Source organism: Pongo abelii, chromosome 7 (genome assembly GCF_028885655.2).
Source record: "Pongo abelii isolate AG06213 chromosome 7, NHGRI_mPonAbe1-v2.0_pri, whole genome shotgun sequence".
NCBI classification, from domain to species: Eukaryota; Metazoa; Chordata; class Mammalia; order Primates; family Hominidae; genus Pongo; species Pongo abelii.
Window position 1 is genome coordinate 23,944,699 of NC_071992.2, and position 27,766 is coordinate 23,972,464.

Sequence of the window (27,766 nt, forward strand, 5' to 3'; positions counted from 1 at the left end):
CTCAGCGCGCTCGCGCTCTCCTTCCCCCCGGGCGGCGGGGGCGCTCTAGGGCCGCAGGTTGGAGGGGTCGGACTCCGGGATCTGCAGGATGCGGCACACGGCGCGGATCGGCCGCACCAGCTTCTGGGCCGAGGCCGTGGGTTGCGCCATGGGACGCCGAGACTCCGTGCTGCGCCGCGGGGAGGGCCGGGCCGGGGCTAGGGAGCGGGTGCCCCCGGAGGGAGAGAAGGCGCCGGGCCGGGGGGAACACGCGCCCCGGGTCGGAGATGGCCGAGCTGGGGGAAAGGCCGAGAGGCCGGGGGAGGGGGTCGTGCCTGGATGCGGGGGGCCGATCCTGGGACCCAGGAGAGAGGCACCGGCGAGGGCGCAGAACCGCGCAGCGCGGCTAATGGAGGTAGAGCGCGGCGGAGAGCGCAGCAGGACCTCTGATCGCCATCGCCAGACGCGCAACTGAGAGTGGGGAAGCTGCTCCGCCGGTTTCCTCCTCCAGCACCCTGCGGGAAACAGGAGCCCGTGATTCGGCGGCCGCGCCTGGGCCTGCCCCCTCCCGGGCCCCGGGGGCTTCCGCCAACGCCCCGGCGATGCCACCGGCTGCGCACGGGGAGAATGAGCCCTTTGTTCCCCCTCCCCCCCGCGGCACCCGGGCGCCTGCCGAGAGAGGCTCCCCCGGGGCAGCGTGCCAGCTTCCCAGCCGCCCCACCCTCCCGTGGGCCCGGCCCCGGAGCCTGGCAGGCGGGCGGCACCCCCACTATAGGTGCCAAGCCCGGGAACTGGAGCAAAGGGCGGGAGGGGCCGGACCAGGCCACGGTTGGGCGGGGTGCCCCCCAGGGTGCTAGGGCGGGGCGGCTGGGAGGGGGCAGTGCCAGAGCTGGCAGGGGCAGTCGAGTTCTCACGGGTCAGTGATGGGCGCTCTGGCCCACGCCAGCCGGGCTGTGCCTGCCGGGCCACTGGCTCCTGGTCCTCTCCATCTGTGGCACATGGCACGCCCCACTGGCCTGTGTCTGCCCTGCCTCATCCTCACCTGGCCAAGCTGCTCTTTGCCATCTTCCACCCCAAACCCTTCCCAAACCTCTTCCAGAGCCCAAGGGCACAAAAGGTTGCGGCCTAGGACCTCTGGAGGGCCTGGGCTCGGTTCTCTCCCTGGTCTAAGGGCCTTGATTTTGCCAAATGTCTGGAGAGGTCATGGGCCCAGATGAGCTCCGACACCGGCTCCAGACCCCGGGCTGTGAGGGTCTGCCCCATCCCCAGGGTTCCTGGTGCTTCCAGGCCAGGGGCTGGAGAGGCGCCCATGGGAGTGGCTCCCGGGAGAGTGCAGAGAGGAGGAGAGGAAATGGAAAAGCAGGGCACCCTCCACCCGAGGAAGCATCCCGGCTCCGCTGCGGGGGTGGTTCCAATGCAGACACAAACAGACAGATTCAAACACACACAGACAGATTCAGACTCACACAGAAACCCACACGCCCAACGGGCGCTTCCCTTCCCCTCAGGCACCCACCTCCCACCCTCGGCTTCCCTGCCTCCCTGCGGAAGCCATCCTCGACCTGCCTGGGACAGAAGCTGCACTCCCTCTTTCCCATCCGTTGGAAGCGATGGGTTCTGGATGCCTCTAGCTTGGTCCCAAGTCACACCACCATCCCTGCAGAGGGGAGCCCTGAAGAGCCAGGAGCCTTCCTCCTAAGGGATGAGCAAGGCCTAGAGCCTTCTACCAGTTGAGAAGAGTGGGGGTCCTAGGGAGCGGGGGTCTAAAGGAGCAGGCACTGGGCCAGACTTGGGCCTTGTTGGCATCCATTCACCCTGCCCCTGGCCTGCCCCCCAGAGGCCAGTTCTGTGGCAAGGCAGGCTGGTAGGGGTTGTTTACATGACTGAGTTAGTAACACTCCCTTCCTCCCCAGCTCCCCTGAGGGTGGCTGGGACCTGAGTGTGCCAGGGGAGATGCTTGTAGAGGGTCTAACATGGACTGGAGGCCCCAGGCCCTGAGGCCCGGCCTCCCACTCCCAGGCTGGCTCCAGGGGTGAAGGTGAGGGCTGGGGTGTGTCTGTGGTCCCCCATCTGTGTCCTCTGGGCTCCCTCCTCAGCAGCCGAAGCTTGTGGGAATGCCAGGGGGAGATTCCTGCGGCTTGGGTCCTGGAAGAGGCCAAGATGGGAGCCTGCGCTGTCCAGAACCCTGAGGACCTATCGCTGACATCCCCAAAGGGGGTGGGGACTATCCCAGGGGAGTGGGGCAGATATCCCCCCAACCCCAGTTGCCATGTCTGCTTTGTCAGGCCACAGTCCCTGGACTAGAGCAGCAGGGCTCTCGGGGACAGGCTCCTGAAAAGCCCAGGGGCTCGTGGGGACTTGCCGGGTGGGAGGAAGAACCTCTTCCCCACCCTTGCCCAGCTCCCCATCCTGCTTTGGAGCCCATGCCACAGGCCCACAGAGTCCTTGTAACCGGCTGTTCTGTGCCTGAAGACGGAGCAGAGCTGAGGAGACACACAAAAGACACAAACACAGAAGAAAAGCCACACAGCGCGTGGACACAATGCCAGACTTGTGGACAAAGGCAAGCTGACCAGCACCCCCAGCCATTTGGGGGCCAAGCCCCAGCCCCGCACCGACCCCTGGCGCACTGACACACACTCACTCGCTGACACACGCTCGTGCTGACGGGCACAGCAGCACTCACGAGCCGGCGGCCCTCATGCCATCCCCAGAGCCCCTTACCTGGGCAAGCACAGTGCCCCCCGGGCGGAGCGGCCCCCGGCCCAGGGGAGGGCAGCAAGCGGGGGCGGGGGAAGGAGCCCCGGAGAGTCAGGCCAAGCTGCCACTAATCCGGGCGGGGAGAGGGGGGGCACCCACGTCAGAGCGGGGACTGCCGGGTGGAGGGCATCTGAGGACATCCCCTCCCACACACGCGGCCGTCTGGGCACCTAGCCCTGCTTCCCCAGCCCCTCCATCCTTCAGACAGCTGAGGCTGGCCTCCCCCCACCCCACCCCCCACCCTGTGGCAACGCCTGGGGGGGGATGGGGGAGGGGGAATACCAGGCGAATTCTCCCGGGACCCGCGGGGGTGGGGGCAGGGTGTGGGGAGGAGGGGAAGGGAAGTGTGGAGATGCGTTTGGAACCCAGAGGAAGCTCCAAAGCAGATGCCGCCATGCCCTCTCGTCCACCCACCTACATCCCTGACCTAATTCCTCTTCTCAGTCTGCACCTCCCAGTGCGCTTCCTCCTCCCCCCGCCTCCCTTCCCCTCCAGGTTACCCCCCCGGAAGCCAGCTCCACTCTGCCCTGGGCTTGGGACCTTTGTGCCTACCCGGAAACACCAACTGTGGCCCCCAGGACTTCTCCAGCAGCAGAGAATCCTCCTCCTGCCCAGGCATCTGCCCCCTACCCAGCTCTTGAGACCTCTGGTCCCTGATGCTGGGTAGAGGACGGAGCCAGAGCCTGAGTGCCACCTCCTTAACCCCCTCAAGGTGGAGGGCAGTGCCAACCAGGACGCCCCAACCCAGCTTGGGCCAGGGCTGTGTCAGAACTAGAGGCTAATCAGTGGCAGCTAAAAATACAGCCAGTGCGTGCGGCGCACATGGAGGCTGGAGACGGGGAAGGGGACTAGGACACGGAGGGCCCCAGGCCGAGAGGGACAGTGATGGGGGTTGAAGAGTCAGGGAGGGAGAGGAGACACCTGGAAGGGCCAAGGGATGGCAGTGGGTGGAGGGGAGAGAGAAGAGAGGGGCAAGAACAAAGGGCGATCTGCACCCAGAAACCAGGGTGGATATGCAGGAACCCCTCAAAAGCAGACAAGCTGCAGGGGAGGTGAGGATTAAGACCAGGGCACAAACCAAGTGGGGCAGGGGCCAGGACCCAGCAGAGGTGTGCAGCTCTAAGGGGGCTGGCTGTGGCAGCTTCTTGTCCCCACCAGCCCTGATCCTGCTGGTGGCCCACTGTCTGGTGGCAAGAAGAGGGTTGGGGGTGCTTAGGCAGGCTGGCATGCAGCCTACTCTTCCAAGAGAGGCCAGACCAGAGTGGGTGGAGGGTGAGACAGTAACCCCCTCCAGTGTGCAACTGGAGGCAAAGTGTGCAACTGCTGGGCGAAGGTGAGGTCTCAAGGGTTCTCAGAGAGGCAGGGCTGGCTCTCAGGGAAGCCCAGTTGACAACCAGTGCCCTGAGCCTCCGGGTCACATGTGTGCTCACCCAGAAATGCCCCAGAATTTGGACTTCTCCTGGCTTCTTCCCCTCTGTCCCCAGCATGTGTTGGAATTCATACAACTGCAGTCAGCCGTTCACCAAACCCGTGTTCTAGGGGCCTTGGCATGTTCAAGGCTTGGTGGTGGGCCCCAGGCGATGCAGGGCACAAAGGCAGAAATCACGAGGCCATCCCACCCCCCCCGGCCTCCCCCACCCAAAACTTATGGTCACTTCTCCCATTTGTTCTTTCACCAGCAGAACTCCTCCAGGCTTCTTAGGTACTGGCCCTGTGCTGGGCGCTGGGGGTGTTGGGCTTGTTCATGAATGATTACAAGATGCTTCTAGTCCCACCCTGGGGAAGTCGGGAACTTCACGGAGGAGATCAGAAAATGAGATCAGGTCTTCACCACCCAATCGCAAACTTACCAAAGTATTTCACTTCGGTTAGACCATTTGTTCCAGGCTGAACTACAACAGTGTGTAAAATACGTCTGTTCTTTATGAAGTCACAACACAGTGAGGGAGAAAAGGCAACGTGCTCAAGGCAAAAACAGAAGTCTGTGCAAGAACAGAGGTGGTGTGGTCCAGACAGCAGACCACTCTGAGGTGAGGGAGTGCTTGCAGAGGGCTTCCTGGGGAGGCGATGTCTGAGTGGGGTTCAAAGGGCAAGTAGAAATGGGACAGAGTTGGATGGTGGAGGAAGAGCATGTCAGAGGCCAGCACGCATAAGGCCACACGGAGCCACGAGACAGTCTGATGAGATGGTGAGGACAAGGCATTGCGAGCTCCGCCAAGGGGCCTGGGTGGCCCTGTGGCCCTCTCCAAGCACCCATCCTAGGAGGCAGGCCAAGTGAAGCCCCCGCCCCAGTGAAATCTCCCTCACCACCCCACGACTTCAGGCCTCTCCCCAACTCTTGTTTTCTTTTACTCTGTTTTGTTTTGCCATTCATCACATGCCCTTCTGGGTTTGTTATTTTTTTTTTTTTCTGGAGACGGAGTCTTGCTATGTCACCCAGGCTAGAGTGCAGTGGTGCAATCTCGGCTCACTGCAACCTCTGCCTCCCGGGCTCAAGTGATTCTTGTGCCTCAGCCTCCCAAGTAGCTTGGATTACAGGCACGCGCCACCATGCCCGACTAATTTTTGTTATTTTTAGTAGAGACGGGGTTTCACCTTGTTGGCCAGCTGGTCTCGAACTCCTGACCTCAGGTGGTCCATCCGCCTCAGCCTCCCAAAGTGCTGGGATTACAGGGGTGAGCCACTGCGCCTGGCGCCCCTCTGGTTTTGTTCCCTTGGTTTGGGTACATGGATCCTGCCAGCCCGCCTCTATCAACGCAACTCCCAGGCAGAGGTGCATCAGGAGTCAGGGTCCCTGACTCACAAGCAGCACAATGGTACACAAGTTGTTGTGGCTCTCCAAGCCTCGGTTTTTCATCTGTAAAATGGGTATAGCCCTATGGGTGCGGTGGCTCATGCCTGTAATCCCAGCACTTTCAGAGTTCAAGGCAGGTGGATCACTTGAGCCCCAGAGTTCAAGAACAGCCTGGGCAACATAGTGAGACCCTGTCTTTATCAAAAAAATACGGTAATTAGCCAGGTGTGATGGAGAGTGCCTATAGTCCAAGCTACTCAGGAGGCTGAGGTGGGAGGATCCCTTGAGTCCAGGAGTTCGAGGCTGCAGTGTACTATGATCGTTCCACTGTATTCTAGCATGGGTGATTCAGTGAGAACCTGTTTTAAAAAAATGGATATAGTCCCTACTTGACAGGCTTGTTGGGAGGATTCAAGGAAATCATCTCTGTAAAATGCCCAGTACAAGGTCAGGCACACAACAAATATTCCATACATGTTAGTCTCCATGTCCTTGCCTCCCAGGCAGGAATCATCTCCTTCACTCTGGTACTGCTTAGTGATTAAGTGCACCGACTCTGGAGCCAGACTGCCTGATTCCAAGCCCTTCTGCTACGTACTAGATATGTGACCTTGGGCAAATCGCTTGCCCTCTCTGTGCCTGTTTTCCTGTTTGGAAAATGGAGACTATAAGACTAGTGTGTACCCGCCCCCCAAAAGATCGTTATGAGAATTAAATTAATATATGCTAGGGGCTTAGAGCAGCGTCTGCGTGGGCAGCCACACTCTGGGCGCCAGCCGTTACTACTGCCTGCATCCCTGCAGTGTCTGGCAACATGTCTGGTACCTGCTCGAGGCTCAATAAAGATTCATTTTTGAATGAATTAATGAAGCAATAAGACAACCCCACGATGCAAAGGCAGGCCATGTTGGACGCCAGTGAGCCCCTATACGTGAGAAGCTAAATCACCGCAGCAGATTAAAAGCCTCCCCCAAATAAAACCCGGATAATCCCCACACCAAGAGTTAATCCACACTCTCTGGGGCCACTCCAGGTTACCACCCCGTTTCCCCTCTTCTCATCCCACACTCTCACCCACCTCTTTGCTTAATCAAAAGCAGGGAGGAGGAGCAGGTGCGGCAGTGGCAGAGGGGCACACCCCGGGCATCATGGTGAGACCAGCATCGGGGCAGGAGAGGGCAGAGCTGGGTACCCCGGTTGCCCCAGGGATCGGAGGAGTTGGAGTGGAGCCAGTCAGGCAAAGAGCCTTGGTCTCAGGAGAGCAGAGGAGACTCCTTGGATGGGGCAGGCCAAGGACCAGTGACCACAAGCAGCAGGGAGGGCCATTGGAAGCCGTCTTGAGTTCCGCCAGGCCCAGCAGGGCGAGGCTCTGGCTAGTCTCCCAACCCCACCCTCCTTGACCTGGAAGCCGGGGGCAGCCCAGATCCCGGACACTGCTGCCCTCTCGTGGCCACTCTTCAGAGGTGCAATGGTGCCCCTGCAGTTACCTGACTTTACAGAACTTAATGTCCCCAGAGCTGCCCCAGGGGGCTCCTTCTTCCAGGCTCCTGGAGGAGATACTCCTCCCCAGGTCTCCTCTGCCTAGCTTCGACCTCCCTATGAGACTAACGTGCTGCCCCAAGCCCCTCCTGCCTGTGCTCCCACTGGTTTCTCTATAGCTGCAATCTTCCTGCCAAGGCCTAACTGAAGTTTCGGGTTCTGACCCATCCTCTGGACTGGTCCCCTTTCCCATCAGCGCTCGCAAAACTCCCCAAAAGCTCCTTCATGAAACCATGTGCTGCATCGCAACTCTCTGTCAATGGTTCTGTCTCACCCAGAGGACTGGGCTCCTTCAGCCTTAGACCTAGGCTAGGACTGGGCTGTCCAATTTCAAGGGTGTGACACAAGCAATGGGAGTAAGAATCAGGAGAAACAGAACCCCTTTATGTATTTATTTATCAAAACATTCGCAAACCTGACCTCACTCACCAACACACACACACAACCAGGACACACGTGCCAGGCCTTATGAAAGGCTATCAAGTACTTTGAAGGACAAGAAGGAATGAACACACCCAGGTGGACATTTGGTTTCATTTGCGGGGGTTCAGGGAGGGCTCTTGTCCCACAACCGGGGAAGGGAGAGGGCAGAGCAAGGCAATAAATAGAACCCTGGGCCCAGCCTGCTTTGGTACATTGTGGGCGCATCCCTGCATGTGGACTTGGCAGCATCTGCTGCCGGCCCTTAACCATCAGCAGGAGTCAGGAGGGCGGGGCCCAGGCAGCTGGTGCAGGCAGGCCAGATGTGCAGCCCAAGGTCCCTCCAAATAGCCCTGGAGCCCTGCAGGGCACGAGGTAAGAAGGGGCCAGATGCAGCAGACCCTAGCTGTCCATGTCTGAGGGCACAGTCTTTTTCCTCGTCCGAACCTTCAGGGAGCGCGAGGTGCCCTGGGGAAAGGGGAGGCACAGCATGAGGGTGTGGGGAGCACCAGCCAGCAGAGCCCTCCTCCCTCCTGTCGTCCTCCCACACTGACCTCCCGCACCGGTGGCTTCCTCTTGACCACACGCAGGCTCTGGCTGCGGATTAGGGGCTTCTCTCGGGGTCGGGCTGGCGCCCGGGGGACTGCCTCAGTATCTGACCAACACTCATCCTCGGTGTCGCTGTCCTGCAGGCCCCCGGCCCGGTACCCTGTGTGGAGGAGGAGGTGAAGCTGAAAGCCTGCGACCAGGCCAGCCCTTCCTCGAGCCTTGGGGGAAGCCACGGTGCGAGTGAAGGAAGCCATCCCTCCTGGCATGGCTCTGGGCCCCTCTGCCCACTCACCAATGGGTGGCCTCTGGTGGGGCACCTGGTCCTCCAGGTAGAGGGGGTCATGGTAGGCAGGGGCAGGCGCATCAGGGATGGCGCGCAGGTCCTGCATGGAGAAGCTCCGCAGCCTGCCGGCCAGCGCCCCCTGACTCTGCAAGGGGGAAGAGACTTCAGCGGGGAGGCTGCCCAGGGAAATCGGCCAACCAGCTAATCACCGAGGCTGAGACACAGAAGTGAAAACTGCTCAGCAAGCTTCTGGCCCCGTGCCAATGTGGCACCAACAGGAAACCAAAGTCAGAGAGCAGGAGCCGCTGCTTACACTCAGTGCCAGAGCTAGGAAGGAAGGTCTGACTCCAGCTCCACGCTTCTGCCAATACCCCCCTGTCACCTTCTCACCCCTGCTTCCTGGCTGCCATCTCTGGGCTCCCTGGCAGAGGAGTTGAATGAGCCCAAAGGGCCTTAGGGGTGGGATGGGGGCTGCTGGAGGGCTGGGGGCCCGGAGCACCTTGGTGGCAGCCTGCACAGCAGCGGAGGCGGCAATGTTGAGGCCCCGCTTCCCGAAGCTGAGCACGGTCTCGTAGCTGCGCTCCTTGGCCTGCACGATGTACGCGTCGATCTCCTGTGGACCCGATGGGGAGGAGACCTCAGGTGGACAGCCAGAGTCCCTCTTCCTCTGCAGATTCTGAGAAGCCACTGGTTGTGGCGCCACCCAGCCCAGCCCAGCCCCACCTGGTGCCCAGAGCCACAAATCTGGCCCACAAACACACACCAAGAGCAGGGCTGCCACCCACTCACACCTCCATGAGTGGCCATGCTCCAGCTGCCGCCACCACTACCCCCAAACCAACTTCCATCCTCAAAGGTCATTCATGTGTACCCCCACCTGATTATCCCAGAAGATGAGGTAAGCTGGGCCCTGTGAGGTAAGCTGGGCCCTGTCAAGGTCCTGCCCTTCAACAGCAGCAGGACTGGGATAGAACCCCGGTGTCCCCAGCATCCTAAATCCCAGGTCCAGGGCTCTTTCCCTCACACCTACCCCTAAGCCTCCCTTCCCGCTTCCCCCTACGGTACCTTCTCATGGCGGGACAGGGACGGGTGGACAAACTTGCGGTAAAGCAGGCTGGCACCCTTGGTGTAGGGTGAGAGCAGCCACAGCACGAAGGCCATCTTGATCTCATAGTAGAAAGGGAACCTGTCACAGCACAAGGGGCAGGGTGAGCCAAGGAGCAGGGCTGGGGGGGCCACCCCTGACCCATGGCTTGCGGACCCTGCGTCCATACCAGGAGATAAAAATGTCTGTAATGATCTCTGCTGCCATGAAGAGTGCAAAAACAATCCAGTACATCATCCACCGCACCTGTGGGGTGAGAGCGCAGAGGTCAGCATGGGGCCTGCAGCACCAACTCGCAACCCAGGCCAGCCCAGCCCAGAGATTCCAGGGAGCCTGTCCGGCTGCATAGCTGCTTTCCCCCACACATGGCTGGACAGGAGCTCTGAGAAACTGCTGCTCATTCCTGTGCCCGCCTCCAACAAGCTTCACCCACGAGATCTTCCACAGGCACCCCGATGGCCTGCCCTCTATCTACACCCTCTTGAACAGGGCCCATTCTCTCTCCTTCCCCATTCCACTCACGATGTGCCACACAGCCTTGCCCCTGGAGGAGGGAGAGGCCAGCTGAGACCCTCCCCACCTCACCAAGTCCTATTACACACACCCAAACCCCCACGCTCACATATTCACGAATGTTCTTGGTCTTCACAGCCTTATAGGAAGCATAAGCTGGACACAGCATCCCAAACACCAGCCTGGAAGAGCAGCCATGGGGAGTGTGAGGGGTACCATGCCCCACTCCCACCTTGCCAGGTGGCCATTTCCCCCCACTGGGGTGCAAGGTGGCAGTACCCGCCCTGTTTTTCTCGCTTGGCTTGTACAACCCGTGCCTGAGTCAGAGCCCTGGAGGCCACCTCCCCACCCTGCTGTTTACAAACATCCCAAGCCTGCCCAGGCCTGCACCGGTGGCCCATGGGTGCGTCATGGAGCGAGAAGACAGCCACTCCACGAAGTGGGTGAGAACACCAGACTGTCCCCTCCCATGGGCATGCAGTCAGGCCCAGGGTCACCAGACCTGACACTGCTGGGCTGCAGACAGGGCTATGTGAGCCAGATGTTGGCATATTCAAAGGTGAGGAATAGGATGGTGAGTCATGTGACTGCTCAGATGGCAAGCAGGCACCTGGATTCTCCGCCCACAACGTGCCATATCACCTTGTGTTTGCCAAAGAGCAGCAAGGTAGGCCTGTGGCCCTCGGCTCCACGCATCTGTTTGCAGTGTGTGTGGCGTGCGGCAGGGGTCGTCCTCAGCCAACGAGGCTTGGTGGGGCGGGAAGCCTGCGGTGCCCCAGACACCGCGTGCAAGCCCACAGGTCCGTTAACCCTTGCATGGAGTGCTGGAGGGTGGAGCTCAGAAAGTTCCCCCTCCCACTAGACGTCCACAGCTTCCACCACAGGGGCGGGACGGCACCCCGGGGTAGAGGAGGTCTGAGGGCGGCCATACTCACACCACCAGGCGACAGATCATCCAGGACACCATCTTGCCGGTCTTTGGGACGTGCGGAGGACCCCAGGAAGCCGCTCAGAAGGACGTTCACTCAAGGGCTGGGACGGGGGGTGATCAGGGCAGTTGCGGGAAGCAGAGGGGCGATCTGGCTGTCCCTCGGCGGAGGCAGAGCCCGCCGCCCTCGGCCTCCGACTGTGCCCTTCAGGGGACCTGGAGAATGGGGAGACCCGAGGCAAAGCGGCCCCGGCAGGAAGGAAGCCGACTTGGGAGCGGGCGCGCCTCGCGGCCGGGGCAGTTACAGCTCCGACCCGCCCTTCCTGCCGCGGAGAACCTGGCGCTTGGCCCTTGCTGATGGTCCCGAGCTGAAGCGGGTTGCCGCGGTTCCAGCGCGCCGGGCCACCAGCACCGGCCTACAAGGCGGAGTTTGCAACTCACTTGAAAGTTGCACGGAACCGAGTGCTGCCCAACCCTAGGGCTCCGGCTCGCCACGCAGGCGCAGTGTGGCCCCGGAGGGGGCGGGGCGAGGTCAGGGAGGCGAGAGGCCGGCCCCTTAAAGGGGCGATGGCCGCGGGACTCGCGCGTGGGGCCACAGTGGAGGCACCTTCCCAATCGGAAAATTAGTGTGGGAAGCTGTAACAAAAAAAGCAGGGGGAGTGCGGGGGTCGGCATACAAAGAAAATCTGGACTCCAGAGTTTTCGCAACCCTTCACTGGCTTTTCCCGGTGTCTTTCCCTCTCGCCTCATTTTCCCCTCTGTGAACTGGGTAAAGGCATGAGATACGGTTGGTGGGGTAGAGGGGAGGATCTCCTCTGCAGGCTCAGTCAGGAGCTGGAAGGAAGCTTGGCTGAACGCCAGCAAGTCCGGGTCTCACGCCAGTGGGTCCAGGAGGGAAAGGGGGGAGGTGTGGGGGGAGAGGGAACCTGAGGGACTTTTTGCCCCAGCAGGTTTCAGGGGTTCCCTTCTCTCTGGGATGCCTTTCCAGATCCCTGACTCCGGGGCAGGCTGACAGCGATGATTTGAGGCATTCTGGGTAGAGCTCCCAGCTCCCACACTCCTTCTTCAGCAGAAGTTTGAAATTCCACCTATTCCTCTGAGCCAAGTACACAAACATCCCTGGGCCCTTAATAGTAGCATCAACCATTGCCATTTTGTAATGCACGTTTGCACGCAAGGTCTTAGTCTTTGCAAACTTCTTTTCACCATGTAGGAAATAGGATGCTCAGTAGTGAAAAGTAACTTTCCCGGTATCACCCAGTGGTATTTATTGCTGGCTGGTGGCTACATGCTTGGCTTGATCAGTCTTCTGAGAGATCAGCAGCTGCAGGCTGAGAGTGGCCCTGCAGAGGGCCATGGAACAGGATAGGTTCCTCTGGGAGGGAGGCAGACACCAGGAAGAAGGGGGAAGGCTCTAAAAAAGAAGGCAAACGTTGCTGCTTCTACTACTTGCCCTGTGAGGTTTCATTCTTTTTGACATCTTCAGCTTACTGCCTCTGTTGTTCCCTCTGAAAATAGTGTCCCCCCACCTTGCAGAGGGTAGGAGCAAAGCTGTCCGGGCATGTGGGGTGGAAACACAGGCAGTTACTGCTTTTTATTGGAGCCACAGTTAACGCCCACCAGCTATCATAAGGATGGAATAGGTAATCATGGGGCCAGGGAAAGGAGGTTTCTGGGGGATAAATAAACACATGGTGATTATATGGTCTTAATTATTGTCATCAGTTTTATTGGTATTGCTGGGTGTGAGAGCCAGCAGTGAAACCAGTCCACAGGAGAAACTCCCCCGAGGCCCCATGTCTCCCTCTCCTCTCTTAACCAACCCTCACATTTACCCGTCCCCCCTTACACACACACATTGGAGTAACCAAAAAGGCCAAGGACTAGAGGAACCCCTAAGGAAGGCCCCAGCCACTGTCCATCTTTAGGCACAGACATGGTTCTCTAGGTGAAAAGTGTCCTGGGTCTCCCTGAAGGAGGAAAGGTGTGACTGAATAGGGGAGCAGCTGAAAGGGACATCCATGACTCAGGAGGTCACTGCACACATGAACCTCGGGTCCTTTGGTGCGTGCTGCAGAACTGTCCCTTCTCCGCTGGCTGCCTTCTGGGGCCACGCACCTGATCTCAGCATCACAGGCCTCTGTCTACCCCCATTTGCTGGGAAATGTTCCCTGGGCCCGCCCAAAGCTCACTCAACTGGGATGGTCTCCCGTATGGAGACTCCTGGTCCCAATGCTTGTGCTTGGGAAATCTAAGAGAAGAGATATCAGAGGTCCGTGCTGACAGCAAGGCTCAGCACAGAGGGCAAGAGGCTGGCAGCTGAGGAGTGTCACCATCCCTGGTCTTGGCAGAGTGAGTGGACCTTGCCTCTTGCAGCCTTTGGTCCTGAGCTGTTGACACAGTCACCTAGTTCCACTGGGTTGCTAAGCAGCACTCTGGACGTGGACAAGCCTCAGGGCAAGTGACCCAGCAGGCACACACAGAAAGCCGGGCACTTGGGCCAAGAGAAGAAAGTGCCTCCCACCCCTCAGAAGAGCTCCCCCCTGCGGGCAGCAGCTGTCAAAGTGATATTTATCTTTCTACTGGGCAGCAGAGTGCCAGCGTGTCTGGGAGACTCAACCCACTTTCCTTGGCAACCTCTCCCAAGCACATGATAAGGGCCCGTTTCCCATTTAGAAAAGAAGGACAGGCCTCCCCAGGATGATGGAGGTGCCTGCTAAGCTAAGAGCATATTTGAGGAGGTGGAAAGCAGGTAAGTCATCTATTGCTGGGGGTAAGGAGGCCAGATCAGAGGCTGCAGGTAAGATATGGGGCACAGGGGCTCCAAGACTGAGGATGGGTGAAGAACCGTCACCCACAGACAGTACTCTCCAAAGATCCACCTCCTCCTCTTGCACAAAACACCCCTCTCTGAGCCACTTCTGTTTTCATATATTCCTATAGACCAAGGCAAATCATAATTATGTACTGGACACACTATACAAATGGACTTACATATACTAATGCATTTCACTCTCATGAGAAATAACCCTGTCAGGGTAGGACGCGGTGGCTCATGCCTGTAATCCCAACACTTTGGGAGGCCGAGGAGGGCAGATCATTGAGGTCAGGAGTTCGAGACCAGTCTGGTGAACATGGTGAAACCCCATCTCTACTAAAAATATGAAAATTAGTCAGGGGTGGGGGCGTGCTCCTGTAGTCCCACCTACTTGGAAGGCTGAGGCAGGAGAATTAATTGAACCTAGGAAGCGGAGGTTGCAGTGAGTCAAGATCGCACTACTGCACTCCAGCCTAAGCTGGAAAAAACAAACAAACCAACCCTGTCAGGTAGGTATCATGATTATACTCATTTTATAAATAAGAAAAACCGAGGCACAAATAGGCTAAGTAACGTGGCTGAGTGTTACTAGCTGGTTTCACCTGGCTGGCAGAATCAGGAACCCATGAAGTTGGGTTTTTAAATCTGCTTCACAGAAGGAGAAATTGAAGCTCAGGGAAATCAGCTGACTTGCTTGAAATCTCACACCATGGGAAGGGACTGAGCCAGAATTCACACCCATGTTATCCAGGCTCCAGACCCCACTGTCTCCAGTTCTCCACTCCCCGGGCTGGCTGTGAGCTCCTTGGGCTCTCTAGCCATGACCCAATCCTCTGCGCACAGCTGCTCACAGGTGCTCGCTGAAGAGAGAGAAATGAAGGGGGTTTTGTGATATGCGAGAGCTGAGAGGGGCTCTGGAGGACAAATGAAAACCTGGAGACTCAGAGAAGGGATTTGACATGCCCAGGGTCACACAGCAAGCACCACACTACCCAAGGATCTATCATTTCCCTCGTTTCCATCCCCTGTCCCTTACACTGTCACCAACCCACACAAGGCCACAAAAGGATTTAATTTACTCAAGCCCATGGGGGAAGAGGAGAAAAGGGGTCTGCACAGGTTGACAACACCTGTTTTGCCATTCAGCGTGCTGTCCCCGAGACCCCATTACTTGCACTGACACCCTGAGCACTGTCCCCCACCCGGCCCCCATCTGACTGTCTTAGGCTCTCTCGACTCCACTCACAGAGATGTTGAGGGACCCTGACTGCCCACAGGCCTTGAGTGTGTACAGTGGGACCAGGTCACAGGAGATCTTCATGGTGGGCAGAGGCTCATGGGCTTGTTGAGCAGGAAGCCAAGGCAGGTTCCTGAGCAGGGGAGGACAGGAGGAAAGTGTGTGTTAGAAAGATCAGACCGATGGCCGAGCATGGTGGCTCACGTCTGTAATCCCAGCACTTTGGGAGGCCGAGACAGGCGGATCACCTGAGATTGGGAGTTCGACACCAGCCTGGCCAACATGGTGAAACCCCATCTCTACTAAAAATACAAAAATTAACCAGGCGTGGTGGTGGGCACCTGTAGTCCCAGCTACTCGAGAGGCTGAGGCAGGAGAATCACTTGAATCCGGGAGGCAGAGGTTGCAGTGAGCCAAGACAGGGCCACCTCACTCCAGCCTGGGCTACAAGAGAGAAACTCCGTTTTTTTTTTTGTTTGTTTTTGTTTTTTTTTTTTTTTTAAAAAAAGGCTAGGCTCAGTGGCTCATGCCTGTAATCCCAGCACTTTGGGAGGCCGAGGCTGGCAGATCACCTGAGGTCAGGAGTTCGAGATCAGCCTGACTAACATGGAGAAACCCTGTCTCTATTAAAAATACAAAATTAGCCAGGTGTGGTGGTGCATGCCTGTAATCCCAGCTACTCAGGGGGCTGAGGCAGGAGAATTGATTGAACCTGGGAGGCAGAGGTTGTGGTGAGCTGAGATCATGCCATTGCACTCCAGCCTGGACAACAAGAGTGAAACTCCATCTCAAAAAATCAGACTGAGAAGAGGGTTGGTGGGGGCTGGCAAGGGACCCAAGACAATGGGCGATGAGGAGGGTTTGGACAAAGCTTTGAGCTGGGAAAGAGGAAAACAAAAAAGTGCCCATCCAGCAAACCTTTGGGACAAAGAATGGAGAGGACTTGGTGGCTTATGAAATATGGGAGAAGAGAGATCCAGATGTCACCTAGGACTCCAAGGCCTCATCTGGGTGGATGTGGCGGCAATGACAGACATTTGCCCGGTGGAGGAACAGGAATCAGGGGTAAAACAAGAGGGACTGCTGAGATCATCCTCAGCCATGCTGGTTGGAGTTGACCTGATGGCAGGACAGACTCAAGTCTTCGTGGGTCCCCGGACTGTAATCTCCGGGAAGGAACACTAGCTGTGAGTCAGCCCCAGGTGCTGGAGACTCATCACACCAGCATCTGAGTGTCAACCCTGTGAACTCCTGCCCCCAGCCCCAGCTGACCTTGGGGATGCCCACATCTCAGAAAGAAGGGAGCCAGGAGGAAGAAGGTCTGGAAACCATTGCCAGGCCTCCCGTGGGCGGCAGAGCAGGGCCAGGCTCCGTTTTCAATGAAACATTTTGATGACACCTGAGAGCCGGTTATGGGGCAGGAACTTTTTATTTGAAGCAAGTGAATCATAGCATTGCCCCCCAGTACCCTGGTATCTTGCCACAAGGAGCATCACACCATTTGGGCACAGGGAAGGGCCACCCCTGCCCATTCCCTCTCCACTAGCCTGGCATCTCAGCAGACAGCAGAGGGCAGCAGAAGCTCGGGCCCCACTAGCCCCCACCCCGTCCACTGAAAGGCAGTGCTCCTGGGGGCCTCTGTGGACTGGCAGGGCCAGGGCTGCAACATGCCCTCAGGCCAAGCTCCGCTCTGGGCACCCTCGCAGGTAACTCAGGTGCTTGCAGCTCGGCCAGCTCTCTAATCCACCCAAGGAGCCCGCCCAGCTCAAGGGCCACATCCCAAAGACAGGGTGAACCAGGGGACAGTCCAAGCCTGAGAAAGCGACAGCTACAGGAAGGAAGGCAGAAAGACTTTCAGTTGAGGGGAGGTCTTCTGTCCATGGGTGAGCTGGGATTCAGGGCCATGAAGGAAACACCAAGGAGAACAGACACAGACACCCCTGGCAGCTCCCCGGGGTTGCTTCTGCTGCTGTTGTTATTGCTTCGGGCAGAGGGGCTTTGCCCCCAGGAGGCCAAGCAGGCCCTCAGAAGCTGGCACCACCATTCTCATCCTTATCAGTTCTGGGGGGGCACGCTGGGGGTGAGCAGAGGGGGCCCCCTCCAAGCAGAGAGGCAAGGTAACAGGAGAGCCTGGTAGGCAGTGCTGAATCTGCTTGTATGCACACGTGCCCTGACATGTTTATAGATGGACACTGGGTGCAGACAGGGCGTGGGAGTGTGTAACTGAGTGTGTCCATCCGCGTCCATGTGAGCATGCAGACGGGGTGGGGCAGGGGTGAGTGGCCCCGGGGAAGCATGACAGATATGCCTGTGGGCTACAGCGGGGAGCAAGAGCAGGTAAACAATGCCTGGAGCATCAACAGGAAAGACCAGAGGGGCAGAAGGAGAAGCACAAGGACAGGAGGGTGCGGTCCCCCTCGCTCCCAGCACCCCACACCACTCACGTGCATGAGACAGGGGGCAGAGCGTGGGGAAGGCTGCAGAGTAGGGGGGGCCTGCAGTTGGGGTCACAGGAACTGGGTGTTAGGTGTCCCAGGGGTGCCTGGTGTTCATGCTGATTGCAGTGATGATGCATGTCCTCCTGGGCCAGTCCACGGGGTACGCCCGTGCACACCGGGCGTGTGCAGATGCAAGGGCATGAATGCAGGTTGGCCGCGCGTCTTCACACAGGCGTACGTGGTGCTCACAGAGGCCCCCACCCATCCTCCAGTGGCCACCCTGGGGAGACCAGAGGCCTCGGCACCCCCCTAGGCACTGAGATCCACCACAACGTGTCTATACACCAGTGTCTGTCCCTTGAAGCTGGGGGCCAGGAGTAGCTGGGCGTCCCCAGCAGGCATGTAGCAGAAGGCCCGAGGAGCCTGCACAGCCAGCTCCTGGAACCGTACAAACTTCTGTCGTCCCTCATCCCACTGGTAGATCTGGGTGAAGGAGAAATCGCTGCCCAGCGCCAGGTAGCGGCGGCCACCCACAAGGAAGGGCTGCAGGGCCAGCGAGCCCCGGGAGGGCAGGGCCTGCACCTCCGAGAAGCGGGTACCCTCCCAGCGCAGGATCTTAGAGTCGCCGATGTAGCGGCTGAGGCACAGGTAGCTGTCGCGGCCGGCACGAAAGTGTTTCACAGCTTGGGCATCAGGCACCTGGGTCACCTCACCCTGGGCCACAAACTGCTTCTGGGTGCGACTCCACTGATAGATGACGGGTGCCTGGGAGCTGCTGGACACAATCAGCCGTGGCTTGCCCTCGCCGTCCACAAACTCCAGGTCGGTGTCACGGTGCCAGGGGTGCAGCGCTTGGTGAGAGTAGAAGCCATTCTGGTGCCAGCGGTAGAGGCTGGTGGCGCCTGCCTTGGAGCTGTCGGCCACGGCAAAGTACCAGTCACCGTCGATGCGGAAGGCTTCTAGGTCATTAGGCTTGCGCACGCGCTGCGGGTCGATGTCTTGCAGCTTGGTGAAGCGCGTGGTATTGGGATCCCAGTGGTAAATGTAAGAGCCGCCAAACAGCTGGGCCACGACCACGTACAGCTGGCTGTCCACCACCATCGGCTTGCAGTGCACTGCAGAGGGGGCTGTGCCAGGACAGGGGCAGACAGCATCAGGCAGGCCGGCGGCTCCCACTCCATCCAACCCCCTTGGACAAGGCCAGTCCCTTCCAACCTTGGGCCAGGACTAAGACTCTGCGCTATACCATTCCACCCACACTGAAGTTCATCCACTAAGCGCTGAATGCTTTCCAGTTGTTTCACAGCTAATAACCAGTTTTAATATCACCCTTGTTCCACCCATACCCCTAGGGTTCAAATATAAGCTGACACGGCACAAAATAAGTGTCCCTCGATAGTGACTCGTTGCTTAACCATAATGTCAGTAATTGAATTTTTATTGCGTGTAGTCGCTGTGGTGAACGTAAGCACATGTTACATCAATGAGGAGTTCATCACGCTGGAAAGGACCCTGTGATTTTGTCCATTTCACACAGAAAGAAACTGAGGCTCAGAGAGAGCAAGTGACTTGCCCAAAGCTACCCCACTAGCAGTGGCAAGGCAGGGAAGGGAGGGAGAATTTGAGTGGATCCACAGCGGGGAGAGAAATCTTAGGTATACCCAAGACACCTTGCTGTTTGCATCACAGTGCATGAAAACACATCCTCCCAAGAGTTCTCACGTTTGAAAGGGCTTTTATGTACAAGAATGCATGCCCATGTGCACCTATACTCACAATCAGCTTCATTGGAGCCCTTCTCGGGCACCAAGCACATGAAACCACACACTGCTCACCTGTCCCGGGGTCTCCAGCTGCTGCCCGGCATCTCCACTTTGACATTCCCGGTTCACCCCTCTTTCCTTCTCACTACGACCCCACCTTTCCCCCAAGAGAAATTTGTGCAGAGCCTCAGGCTCTGGCAGTCACTGCCTAAATCCCTTCTTTGGGGTTTGGTCTGCCCTGCCCAGATGCTAATGACCCCCATGCCACACCCCAGCTCCTGATCTTCCTTCAGACTCTCCTGGCCCACACACCCACACAAGCACCTCAAATTCAGTCACGACAGACAACTCACAATTGACCTCCATACCCATCGCTGAGCCTGACCTGCTCCTCCTCTGTTCTTGATTTCAGCTGTGGCTCCGCTAGTCTCCCAATCCAGCAACCTGGCAGTCATCCCTAACACCTTTCTCTCCTCCACTCACCCTTCCCTGATCAGTCCCCAAGTCCCGATAACCTTCCCTTCTACTTTCTAATAGTGTGTATGTAGATTGGTGTTAGTTCCTCCTTAAATGTTTGATAGCGTTCACCAGGGAAACTCTCTGGGCCAGGAGGTTTTTTTAGGAGAAGGTGTTTTGTTTTTGTTTTTGTTTTTTTCTTCAATACTGACTTCAAGTTCCTTAATGGAGACAGGGCAATGTAAGTTTTCTATTTCATCTTGTGTCAGTTTAACCCTTCTATTTTGGTTTTTTGTTTGTTTGTTTGTTTTGGAGATGGAGTCTCGCTCTGTCCCCCAGGCTGGAGTGCAGTGGCGTGATCTTGGCTCACTGTAAGCTCTGCCTCCCAGGTTCATCACATTCTCCTGCCTCAGCCTCCCAAGTAGCTGGGACTACAGGCACCTGCCACCATGCCCAGCTAACTTTTTGTATTTTTAGTAGAGACAGGGTTTCACCGTGTTAGCCAGGATGGTCTCAATCTCCTGACCTCGTGATCCACCCACCTCTGCCTCCCAAAGTGCTGGGATTACAGGCGTGAGCCACCGCACCTGGCAGTTTAACCCTCCTTTCTAAATATCTATCTCCATCCCCACTGCTACTGTCTCGTGTTCAGGCTCCAGCACCCCTCTAGCAGACAGGCACATATCCCCCTAGTGTTCTGCCCTCATGTATGGCACCACACCTAGCCTTTATCCATGCAAGAAGCTTTCTAAAATGCAGACTGGATCACACATTCTGCTTAAACCCTGTCAATGACCTGGTTTGCCAGGTCATTATCTGGTCATGCCATCAATATCTGGTTGCCACTCCCCACCTTGAACCTTATCCCTTGTCACACAAGCTGCTTATGATTTGCACACACATACACACTCACATACTAAGTTACTGCACACCTCCTTGACTTCATTCATGCTGTTCCCTCTGCCAAAACACTCTTTCCACTTTTTTGCTCCTAGCTAAGTCTCCTTCAGTTTTCAAGACTCAGCTCAAACTCAGTAGATCCAAAACTGCTCAACAGTCACTCCTGTCTCCTCCTCATTTCCTGGTCCATCTAATTATGTAAGCCAGAAACCTGGAGATCACCTCTGAGTCCTCCCTTTCCTCTATTCTTCAAGACTCAGCTTAGGTATCCCCCCTCCACCAGGAAGCCTTCCCTGATTGTCCAGGGTAGGCTTGTCCTTTGTGCTGCTAGAGCATCATGTTCATATCTCCCTCTTAACACCTGCCTATCATATGGATGTTATCTGCGTATATATTGGCCTCCTCCCAAAGACTGGAAAGTTCTTGTGGGCAGAGGGTATGTCTCATCTATCCCTCTACCTACAGGAACTCAATGGGGTTGAACGATGGAGCCCACTCCCCCCTCCCCCTAGCAAGGGCCAGCAGAACCAGATTGGGCGCAGGTACCTGGGATTCTATCATAGTCTCGAAGCTGCCGCTCGACATAGTCCCACTTCAGGATCGTGCAGGCACTGACTCCTGGCTGGGCCAGAGCCAAATAGAGGTCACTGGAGTAGAGGAAGGGCTCAGCCGATACTGCTGGGAAGGACAGGGTCTGGTACAACACGAAATCTGCAAGATGAGAGGTGCGTTACTGAAGACCAGAGGGAAAAGGGAAGGGCTCCTTGGGTGATGGTGGTTGCTCTACTGCTGCTGCTGGGTGTTGTGTGGCAGGGTGGGGGGTTTCATGTCTGTAAAGCTGCCTTGGGGTAGGCATGGACTGACACCCAAGGCAGGGGCACCTCCTACCTGTGGTGATGCAGTCGAACTCCCGCAGTGGCAGGTCCTGCACCTTGTGCTCCTGGAAGCGGGGTGGACTGGCGCAGTAGATGGGTGCCACCGTGGTGTTGGTGTGTGCCAGCCACTCCACCAACCACTTCACCTTGCAGTCACAGTTGAGTGAGTTGCCCCGCAGGTCCCTGAATCATGAGGGCAGAGGAGGGGGGCACAGAGAAAGACATGCTCTCAGGGCTCTGCCCACCCAGGCCCTCCAGGTTTTCAGAAATAGAGGTGGTTAAGGCTGCTGTGAGTTGCTCACATGCATCTTTGTATGATTAGAGAAAAGTTTCCCTCTGGCTGGATGTAGCCCCACAGACACAGGCTTGGCCAGCAGAGTATGAAATCAGTTTCAGTCCTTGCTGACCTTTTTGGCCAGGTTGGCTTTTGCAGTGTGCATCCTGCACAGCTGTATGTTGCATCCCTGCTCCTCTAAGCCTCCCACAATCCAAGGCTTTTATTTTCTTATAAATAATGATAAATGAGTGTGGCTATGCTATATACTACTATATGCTATATACTAGTTACTCGAAACTTTCAAACTCCCCTCCCCCTGATTGGACTTTAATGTAGAGTCCAATCAAACATACATTTAAAAAGCACAGGCTGGGCGTGGTGACTCACACCTGTAATCCCAACACTTTGGGAGGCTGAGGTGGGCGGATCACAAGGTCAAGAGTTTGAGACCAGCCTGGGCAACATGGTGAAATCCCATCTCTACTAAAAATACAAAAATTACCCAGGCATGGTGGCGCACACCTGTGGTCCCAGCTACTTGGGAGGCTGAGGCAGGAGAATCGCTTGAACCCGGGAGGCGGAGGTTGCAGTGAGCGGAGATCACGCTATTGCACTCCAGCCTGGGCAACAGAGCGAGACTCCGTCTCAAAAAAAAAAAAAAAAAAAGCACATTTTGGCCGCGCACAGTGGCTCACGCCTGTAATCTCAGCACTTTGGGAGGCAGAGGCGAGCAGATCACCTGAGGTCGGGAGTTCAAGACCAGCCTGACCAACATGGAGAAACCCCGTCTCTATTAAAAATATAAAATTAGCCAGGTGTGGTGGTGCATGCCTGTAATCCCAGCTACTCAGGAGGCTGAGGCAGGAGAATTGCTTGAACCTGGGAGGCAGAGGTTGCCGTGACCTGAGATGGCACCACTGCCCTCCAGCCTGGGTGACAGAGCGAGACTCTGTCTAAAAAAAAAATTTTTTTTTAAGTACATTTTTTTTTTTTTAATATTTTGAAACTGAGTTTTTGCTCTTGTCACCCAGGCTGGAGTGCAATGGCACGATCTTGGCTCACTGCAACCTCTGCCTCCCAGGTTCAAGTGATTCTCCTGCCTCAGTCTTCCAAGTAGCCAGGATTACAGGCGCCCGCCACCACACCCAGATAATTATTGTATTTTTAGTACAGATGGGGTTTCACCATGTTGGCCAGGCTGGTCTGGAACTCCTGACCTCAGGTAATTAGCCCTCCTTGGCCTCCCAAAGTGCTGGGATTACAGGTGTGAGCCACCACGTCCAGCCTTAAAAAGCATATTTTTGGCTGAGCGCGGTGGCTCACACCTGTAATCCCAGCACTTTGGGAGGCTGAGGTTGGCAGATCACAAGGTTAGGAGTTCGAGACCAGCCTGGCCAACATGGTGAAACCCCATCTCTACTAAAAATACAAAAAATTAGCCGGGCATGGTGGCGCACGCCTATAATCCCTTAGTCCTAGCTACTCAGGAGGCTGAGGAAGAATCACTTGAACCCGAGAGGTGGAGGTTGCAGTGAGCCAAGATTGTGCCACTGTACTCCAGCCTGGGTGACAGAGTGAGACTCCGTCTAAAATTAAAAAAAAAAAAACACACACACACACATTTTGAAAACATACACACATGGTGTCTCAGGTGCACTTTGAGAGAAACTCCAATTTGGAAGGCTACCATCTATATCTAACTCCACCTCCTCACCTCCTCACCTCCTCAGGGTCCCCCGATCCAACCCTTCCCAGCCTCTCAAGACCTTATGACCATCCCAATTCTGACTCCCACACCACTCCCTCCAGGGATGCCCCCTCTGCGGCACTGTTGGAAGAGGTAGGACTCGGGCCTTACAAGTCATTCAGGATGTCCAGGGGCCGGAAGATGTCTCTGGGCAGTGTCTGCAGGTTATTGTTGGCCAGCGAGCTGCAAAAGAGACCACCAGGTCATCTGAAGATCATGAGCAAGGCCAAAGGCCACAGGAGAGGTGGGGATTTGGTGCAGTGTGTGCATATGTGACGTACTCACAGGTGAGTCAAGGACTTGAGTCCTCGGAAGGTGAACTTGGATAGTGCCCAGATGTCATTGTTCTCAATGAAGCTGGGGAAAGCGGGAACTTGCCTCAGTGGTCACACAGGATGCCAGACCCCCAGCAGCACTCGCCCTATGCCCCAGCCTAGATTTCAGCCCATGTCCCTGAGACAGGTTTCCAAATGGAGTCTGGCATCACCAAGCCATAGGGATAGGGCATCAGGTAGGGTAGAGGCAAAACGAATGAAACGACCTTCTGCTCAGGTCCTGCCATCATGGGATGCAAGGGCTCTCGCCTCCCATCACCTTCCCTTCCTGCGGCATTCTCATCCACTCCCTACCCAGTCCCTCGGCCTCCCAGGCCTGGGGTCCCCCTCCCTTCTGCTTTCCCATTGCCCCTTTCCCTCCCACACACAGATACTGCAGGTGTGACAGTCCTGTGAAGGCGTTGTCTCCAATCAGTGTAAACTTGTTGGAGTTGAGTAACCTGCAGAGACAAAGGTGGAATTAGAGCTTCCAAGGGTGTGCCTGCTGCCCCAGCCCCCAGCCCGCTGCCTCAGCCCTGGGCTTCCCCAAGACATGGCTGCCCTGCTGCCACCCCTGGGGACCCCGTGGGGAATCCCTGGGCCACCTGGGCAACAAGGCCAGGCAGGAGCCTGTTCTGGCCCCAGAAGCTCCCAGGGTCCCTGTTGGCTCCTAAACATGGGCCGAGGCAGAGCTCTCTTGTCAACCCGGCTCCTGGCTCTCCCGGGAGGCATCTCCTCTCCCTCTCCTCCACCCTCATTCTGTCCCACTCCAGCCCCTCATGGACAACTGTCCCTCGGGGACGGCATCTTGTAGAGTTGGAGACACTCCTGCCATCCCTTTCTTTCAGCCCCCAGCTCTTTCTGGGAACCCTGATTCCTGGGGTCACCTGTCTCTAAGATGGCCCCACAGTGCCCACCTTGGGCACTAGCCCAGGCTATCGCACCCAATTCTCTTGGGTTTCCAGAGGAGCCAAGCACATCCCCGGATCCCGCCTGCTTGGCTTCTCTGTGCCATCCCTAGCTGTCCTCCTGCTGCCCCTGACTCCCCTGACTCCAGGCTGCCCCGCCTTTTGGGTACATCCTATCAGAACAAAAGCAAGGGACACCTGCATCTTCGTCTCCAGAGGCTGCCTCTGTCCACTCTCCCTCTCCCCAGCCCAGGATTTGTCCCCTGCTACCATCCCCATAGTTCCCCCAACCCTTCCACAAGGCCCTATCCATACAAGAATTGCAGCAGCGGGAGGTGGGAGAACGCTCCATCCTGGATCTCTGAGAAGGCGGCATTCACCAGGGTCCTGCGGGGACACCCGAGTCAGTACTGTGGGGTCTGCAGGGGCTGTGCTGAGGCAGGGAGAGGTGAACACGGAGGGCAGTAGCTTTTGTACTCACTCGCCCTGGAAACGCCCCATTTCACCGAACTTAGCCCCCACCTGTGTGTCTTTCCCTTCTCTTCCCAAATTCACTGCCTGCCTTCATCAGGGTCCTCCCCTATTGCCTCTTGGGGCACCCATGGCCCCAGGCTCAGCTTCCCTCTCAGGCAAGAAAAGGTTCCATCACCCACACCGTTGTCATCATCATCCAAACACCTACAATGGGCTGGGTGCTGTTGAGAGATGGGGCATGGGGGTGGGGGCTGGCATCCTGGTCCCCAAGGACCTCACAACCTCTCTGGTCCCACAGACAAGGGGAGCCCCTGAGGCTGGCTGTTGTGAGTGACAGGCTGGCCGAGCTGAGTGCCAAGTGGCTGGTCAGTGGCAGGCGTGTGCCCCATGCCAGGGTGCTGGGAGGGCATAGCTCATTCTCATCCTGCACTGGCTGCCACTCTCCTGCCCTTGGTGTGACATCACAGGCAGGGGCCCACATGCTCGTGTAAGCAACCCCCCAAGTCTGGAGCCCAGCACACAGTAGGTCTCACTGACGCTCGTGGTGGTGATGATTCATTCTTGGTGGTGAACTCCTGCTTTCCCCACCCATGGCCGCTGAGCCTGCAAAACTGCAGAACTGCCTGCCCGACTGCTGCCTGGAATCTCCAGCCCTGAGGACCCCTGCAGTCCCCCTGGTCCCCACACTCTGAAGAGGGGGAGCGGGGGTTCTCCTGTCCTCTCCCAGAGCTGTCCTCGGCCTCCTCTCCCTCCCCACCCCCCAAGGCCAGGGCTGGACACTCACAGGGAGATGACCTCCGAGGGCAGATTCCTGGGCACTGCCTTTGAGTCCACGCAGAAGGCGGTGTCCCTGGTGCAAGAGCAGCTGGGCGGGCAGGGGGGGGTCTTGGGGGGCCTCTTAGCGCTGACTTGCAGCATGAGGCAGAAGCCGAGCGCGGAGAGCGCCAGCAGCCCCGGCCCCGGGCCCCGCCTGGCCCGCAGCCCCGCCATGCTGCCCGCGAGCTCTCCCTGGGGCCGGCGGCCGCGGCCCCCGCCCCACCGCTCCCGCGGCTGGGCCACCCCGCGCGGGCTGGCACCTCCCGGCCACCGGCAGCTGCTACCGCAGCCAGCGGCCCGCCTGCGGACTCCTCCTGCCCTCGGGCGCCGGCTGCGGTCCCCTCCCCTGCTCGCTCCCGCGATCCGGCTCGGGAGAGAAGCGCGGAGCTCGAAGCGGGAGCCGCAGCCGGGGCTGACCGCGCCGGGTGGATGCGGACTGCGGCGCGGGCGGCGGGGGCGCGCGCGGGGCGGCGGGGGGAGGCCCGAGCCTGGGAGTCACCAAAGGGGAGGCGTGGCCGCTGTGTGCTCTACCGGGCGGTCTCTGGGGCCATCCGCGTGTGGGGCTGCGCCTGAGTGCATGCGTGTGAGCTTGTGCTTGTGCCTCCGTGTGCTGGGCACGACCGTGCGCGCCGGTGCTCGCCTGTCTCTGCACGGGCACATGCACACACTGCCTTGTGAAGACGCTTCGGGGTTAGGGATCCCTGTGCTTCTGTGTACCTGGGTTTCTTTGCATGGGGGGACACATCCCCTAGGCAGCATCATGGGCATGTCGTGAGTGACAGACGCATATCTAAGTTAGCATGCAAGATTAGAAGCACAAGGGCGTCCTGGAGGAGTCTGAAGTGCGCTTCTAACCGGATTCACATGTTTTTCCACGCGCCGCTGAACAGAATGTACCTTTGTGTCAGCATGAGCTGAAAAGGGAAACGCAGCCTCTGGAGCTGGAGTGGGACTGTGTGGAATTCTGGAACATTTCTCACTGCTCAACCACAGCCTGTTGAAGCTGGGAAGCGCTTTGGATATTTTTCAGTCCAGCCCTTTGTCTAACAAATGAGGAAACTGAGGCCCCCCAAAAAAGAGGCTAAGCTTGCTATCGCAAGTGCTCTGTACTTTCCCTACTTAATCCTCTCAATCGTTTGAGGCAGGTGATAGTAATTCCCTTTTACAGACAAGAAAAGTGAGGCCTGTCGCACCAGAAGAAAAAGATATCAGCAGGGATTTCCGCCCACTCTGCCCAGCTTCAACGTTCACGGTCGTCCTTCCATGCAGGGCTCTTCCAAGTGTAGCCCTGGGAGCCCGGGGGTCCTTGAGAACCTTTCAGGAAGTCTCTGAGGTAAAAACAATTTTCCTAATATTGTTAAGACATGATTCGCCCTTTTCACTTCTATGAAGCTCCAAATTTAAAAAATTTCCAAAACTGTAAAGGAATGACACTTTCTCTCTAATTTTATTTTTGCTTTGTAAAATCGTTTTTCCATTAAAAATGTGATTTATGTCATAACATATATTGGGTTTATTACTGATATTTTAAATTCACATGTAAATAAAAATGTAATTTCTCAGTAAATATCAACAGACATATCCCATATAAACAAAAGTTCTTGGGGGTTCTCAATACTTTTTGAGAGTGTTAAGGGGTCCTGAAGACAACAAGCTTGAAAACTGCTGCTCTATACCACGTTAGCTCCCCTGTGGTGGAGGATGACTGTCCTAAGAGCTCATAGGCACGGGGCAAGGGGAGCCTGGCTGTCAGCTGCCTGGGCTTCTAGTCTTGTGCTCTTTGCACACCAGTCCAAGGAACCAAGACCACTGGCTTTAAGACGCTTCCCCAGCTGTCCCCAGACTCTGCCAGCAGGGGATTCTCTGGTCTGAG

At 57.2% G+C, this 27,766-nt stretch overlaps 3 protein-coding genes across 3 annotated transcripts; all 3 read right to left on the reverse strand.

Moving 5' to 3' along the window:
* Positions 1-45: 45 nt before the first annotated feature.
* HRURF (HR upstream open reading frame) lies at positions 46-150 on the reverse strand. The gene has a single exon (XM_054561317.1). It carries the CDS (start codon positions 148-150, stop codon positions 46-48), a length of 105 nt encoding a protein of 34 aa, XP_054417292.1.
* Positions 151-7,816: 7,666 nt separating this feature from the next.
* Positions 7,817-11,313, reverse strand: REEP4 (receptor accessory protein 4; the record flags this gene model as incomplete). The annotated part of the gene is given in 8 exon segments (NM_001135532.1): positions 7,817-7,960; positions 8,047-8,201; positions 8,334-8,469; positions 8,824-8,937; positions 9,390-9,510; positions 9,599-9,675; positions 10,052-10,124; positions 10,878-11,313. Coding segments are annotated over 8 exon segments (774 nt in total). The 3' UTR covers positions 7,817-7,894.
* Positions 11,314-16,335: 5,022 nt separating this feature from the next.
* Positions 16,336-26,331, reverse strand: LGI3 (leucine rich repeat LGI family member 3). The gene is made up of 8 exons (XM_002818869.5): positions 25,862-26,331; positions 24,919-24,990; positions 24,085-24,156; positions 23,667-23,738; positions 23,493-23,564; positions 21,371-21,540; positions 21,029-21,193; positions 16,336-18,490 (listed from the first exon to the last, which is right to left on the reverse strand). Exons 1-8 carry the CDS (start codon positions 26,065-26,067, stop codon positions 17,673-17,675), a joined length of 1,647 nt encoding a protein of 548 aa, XP_002818915.3. The 5' UTR covers positions 26,068-26,331; the 3' UTR covers positions 16,336-17,672.
* Positions 26,332-27,766: the final 1,435 nt, after the last annotated feature.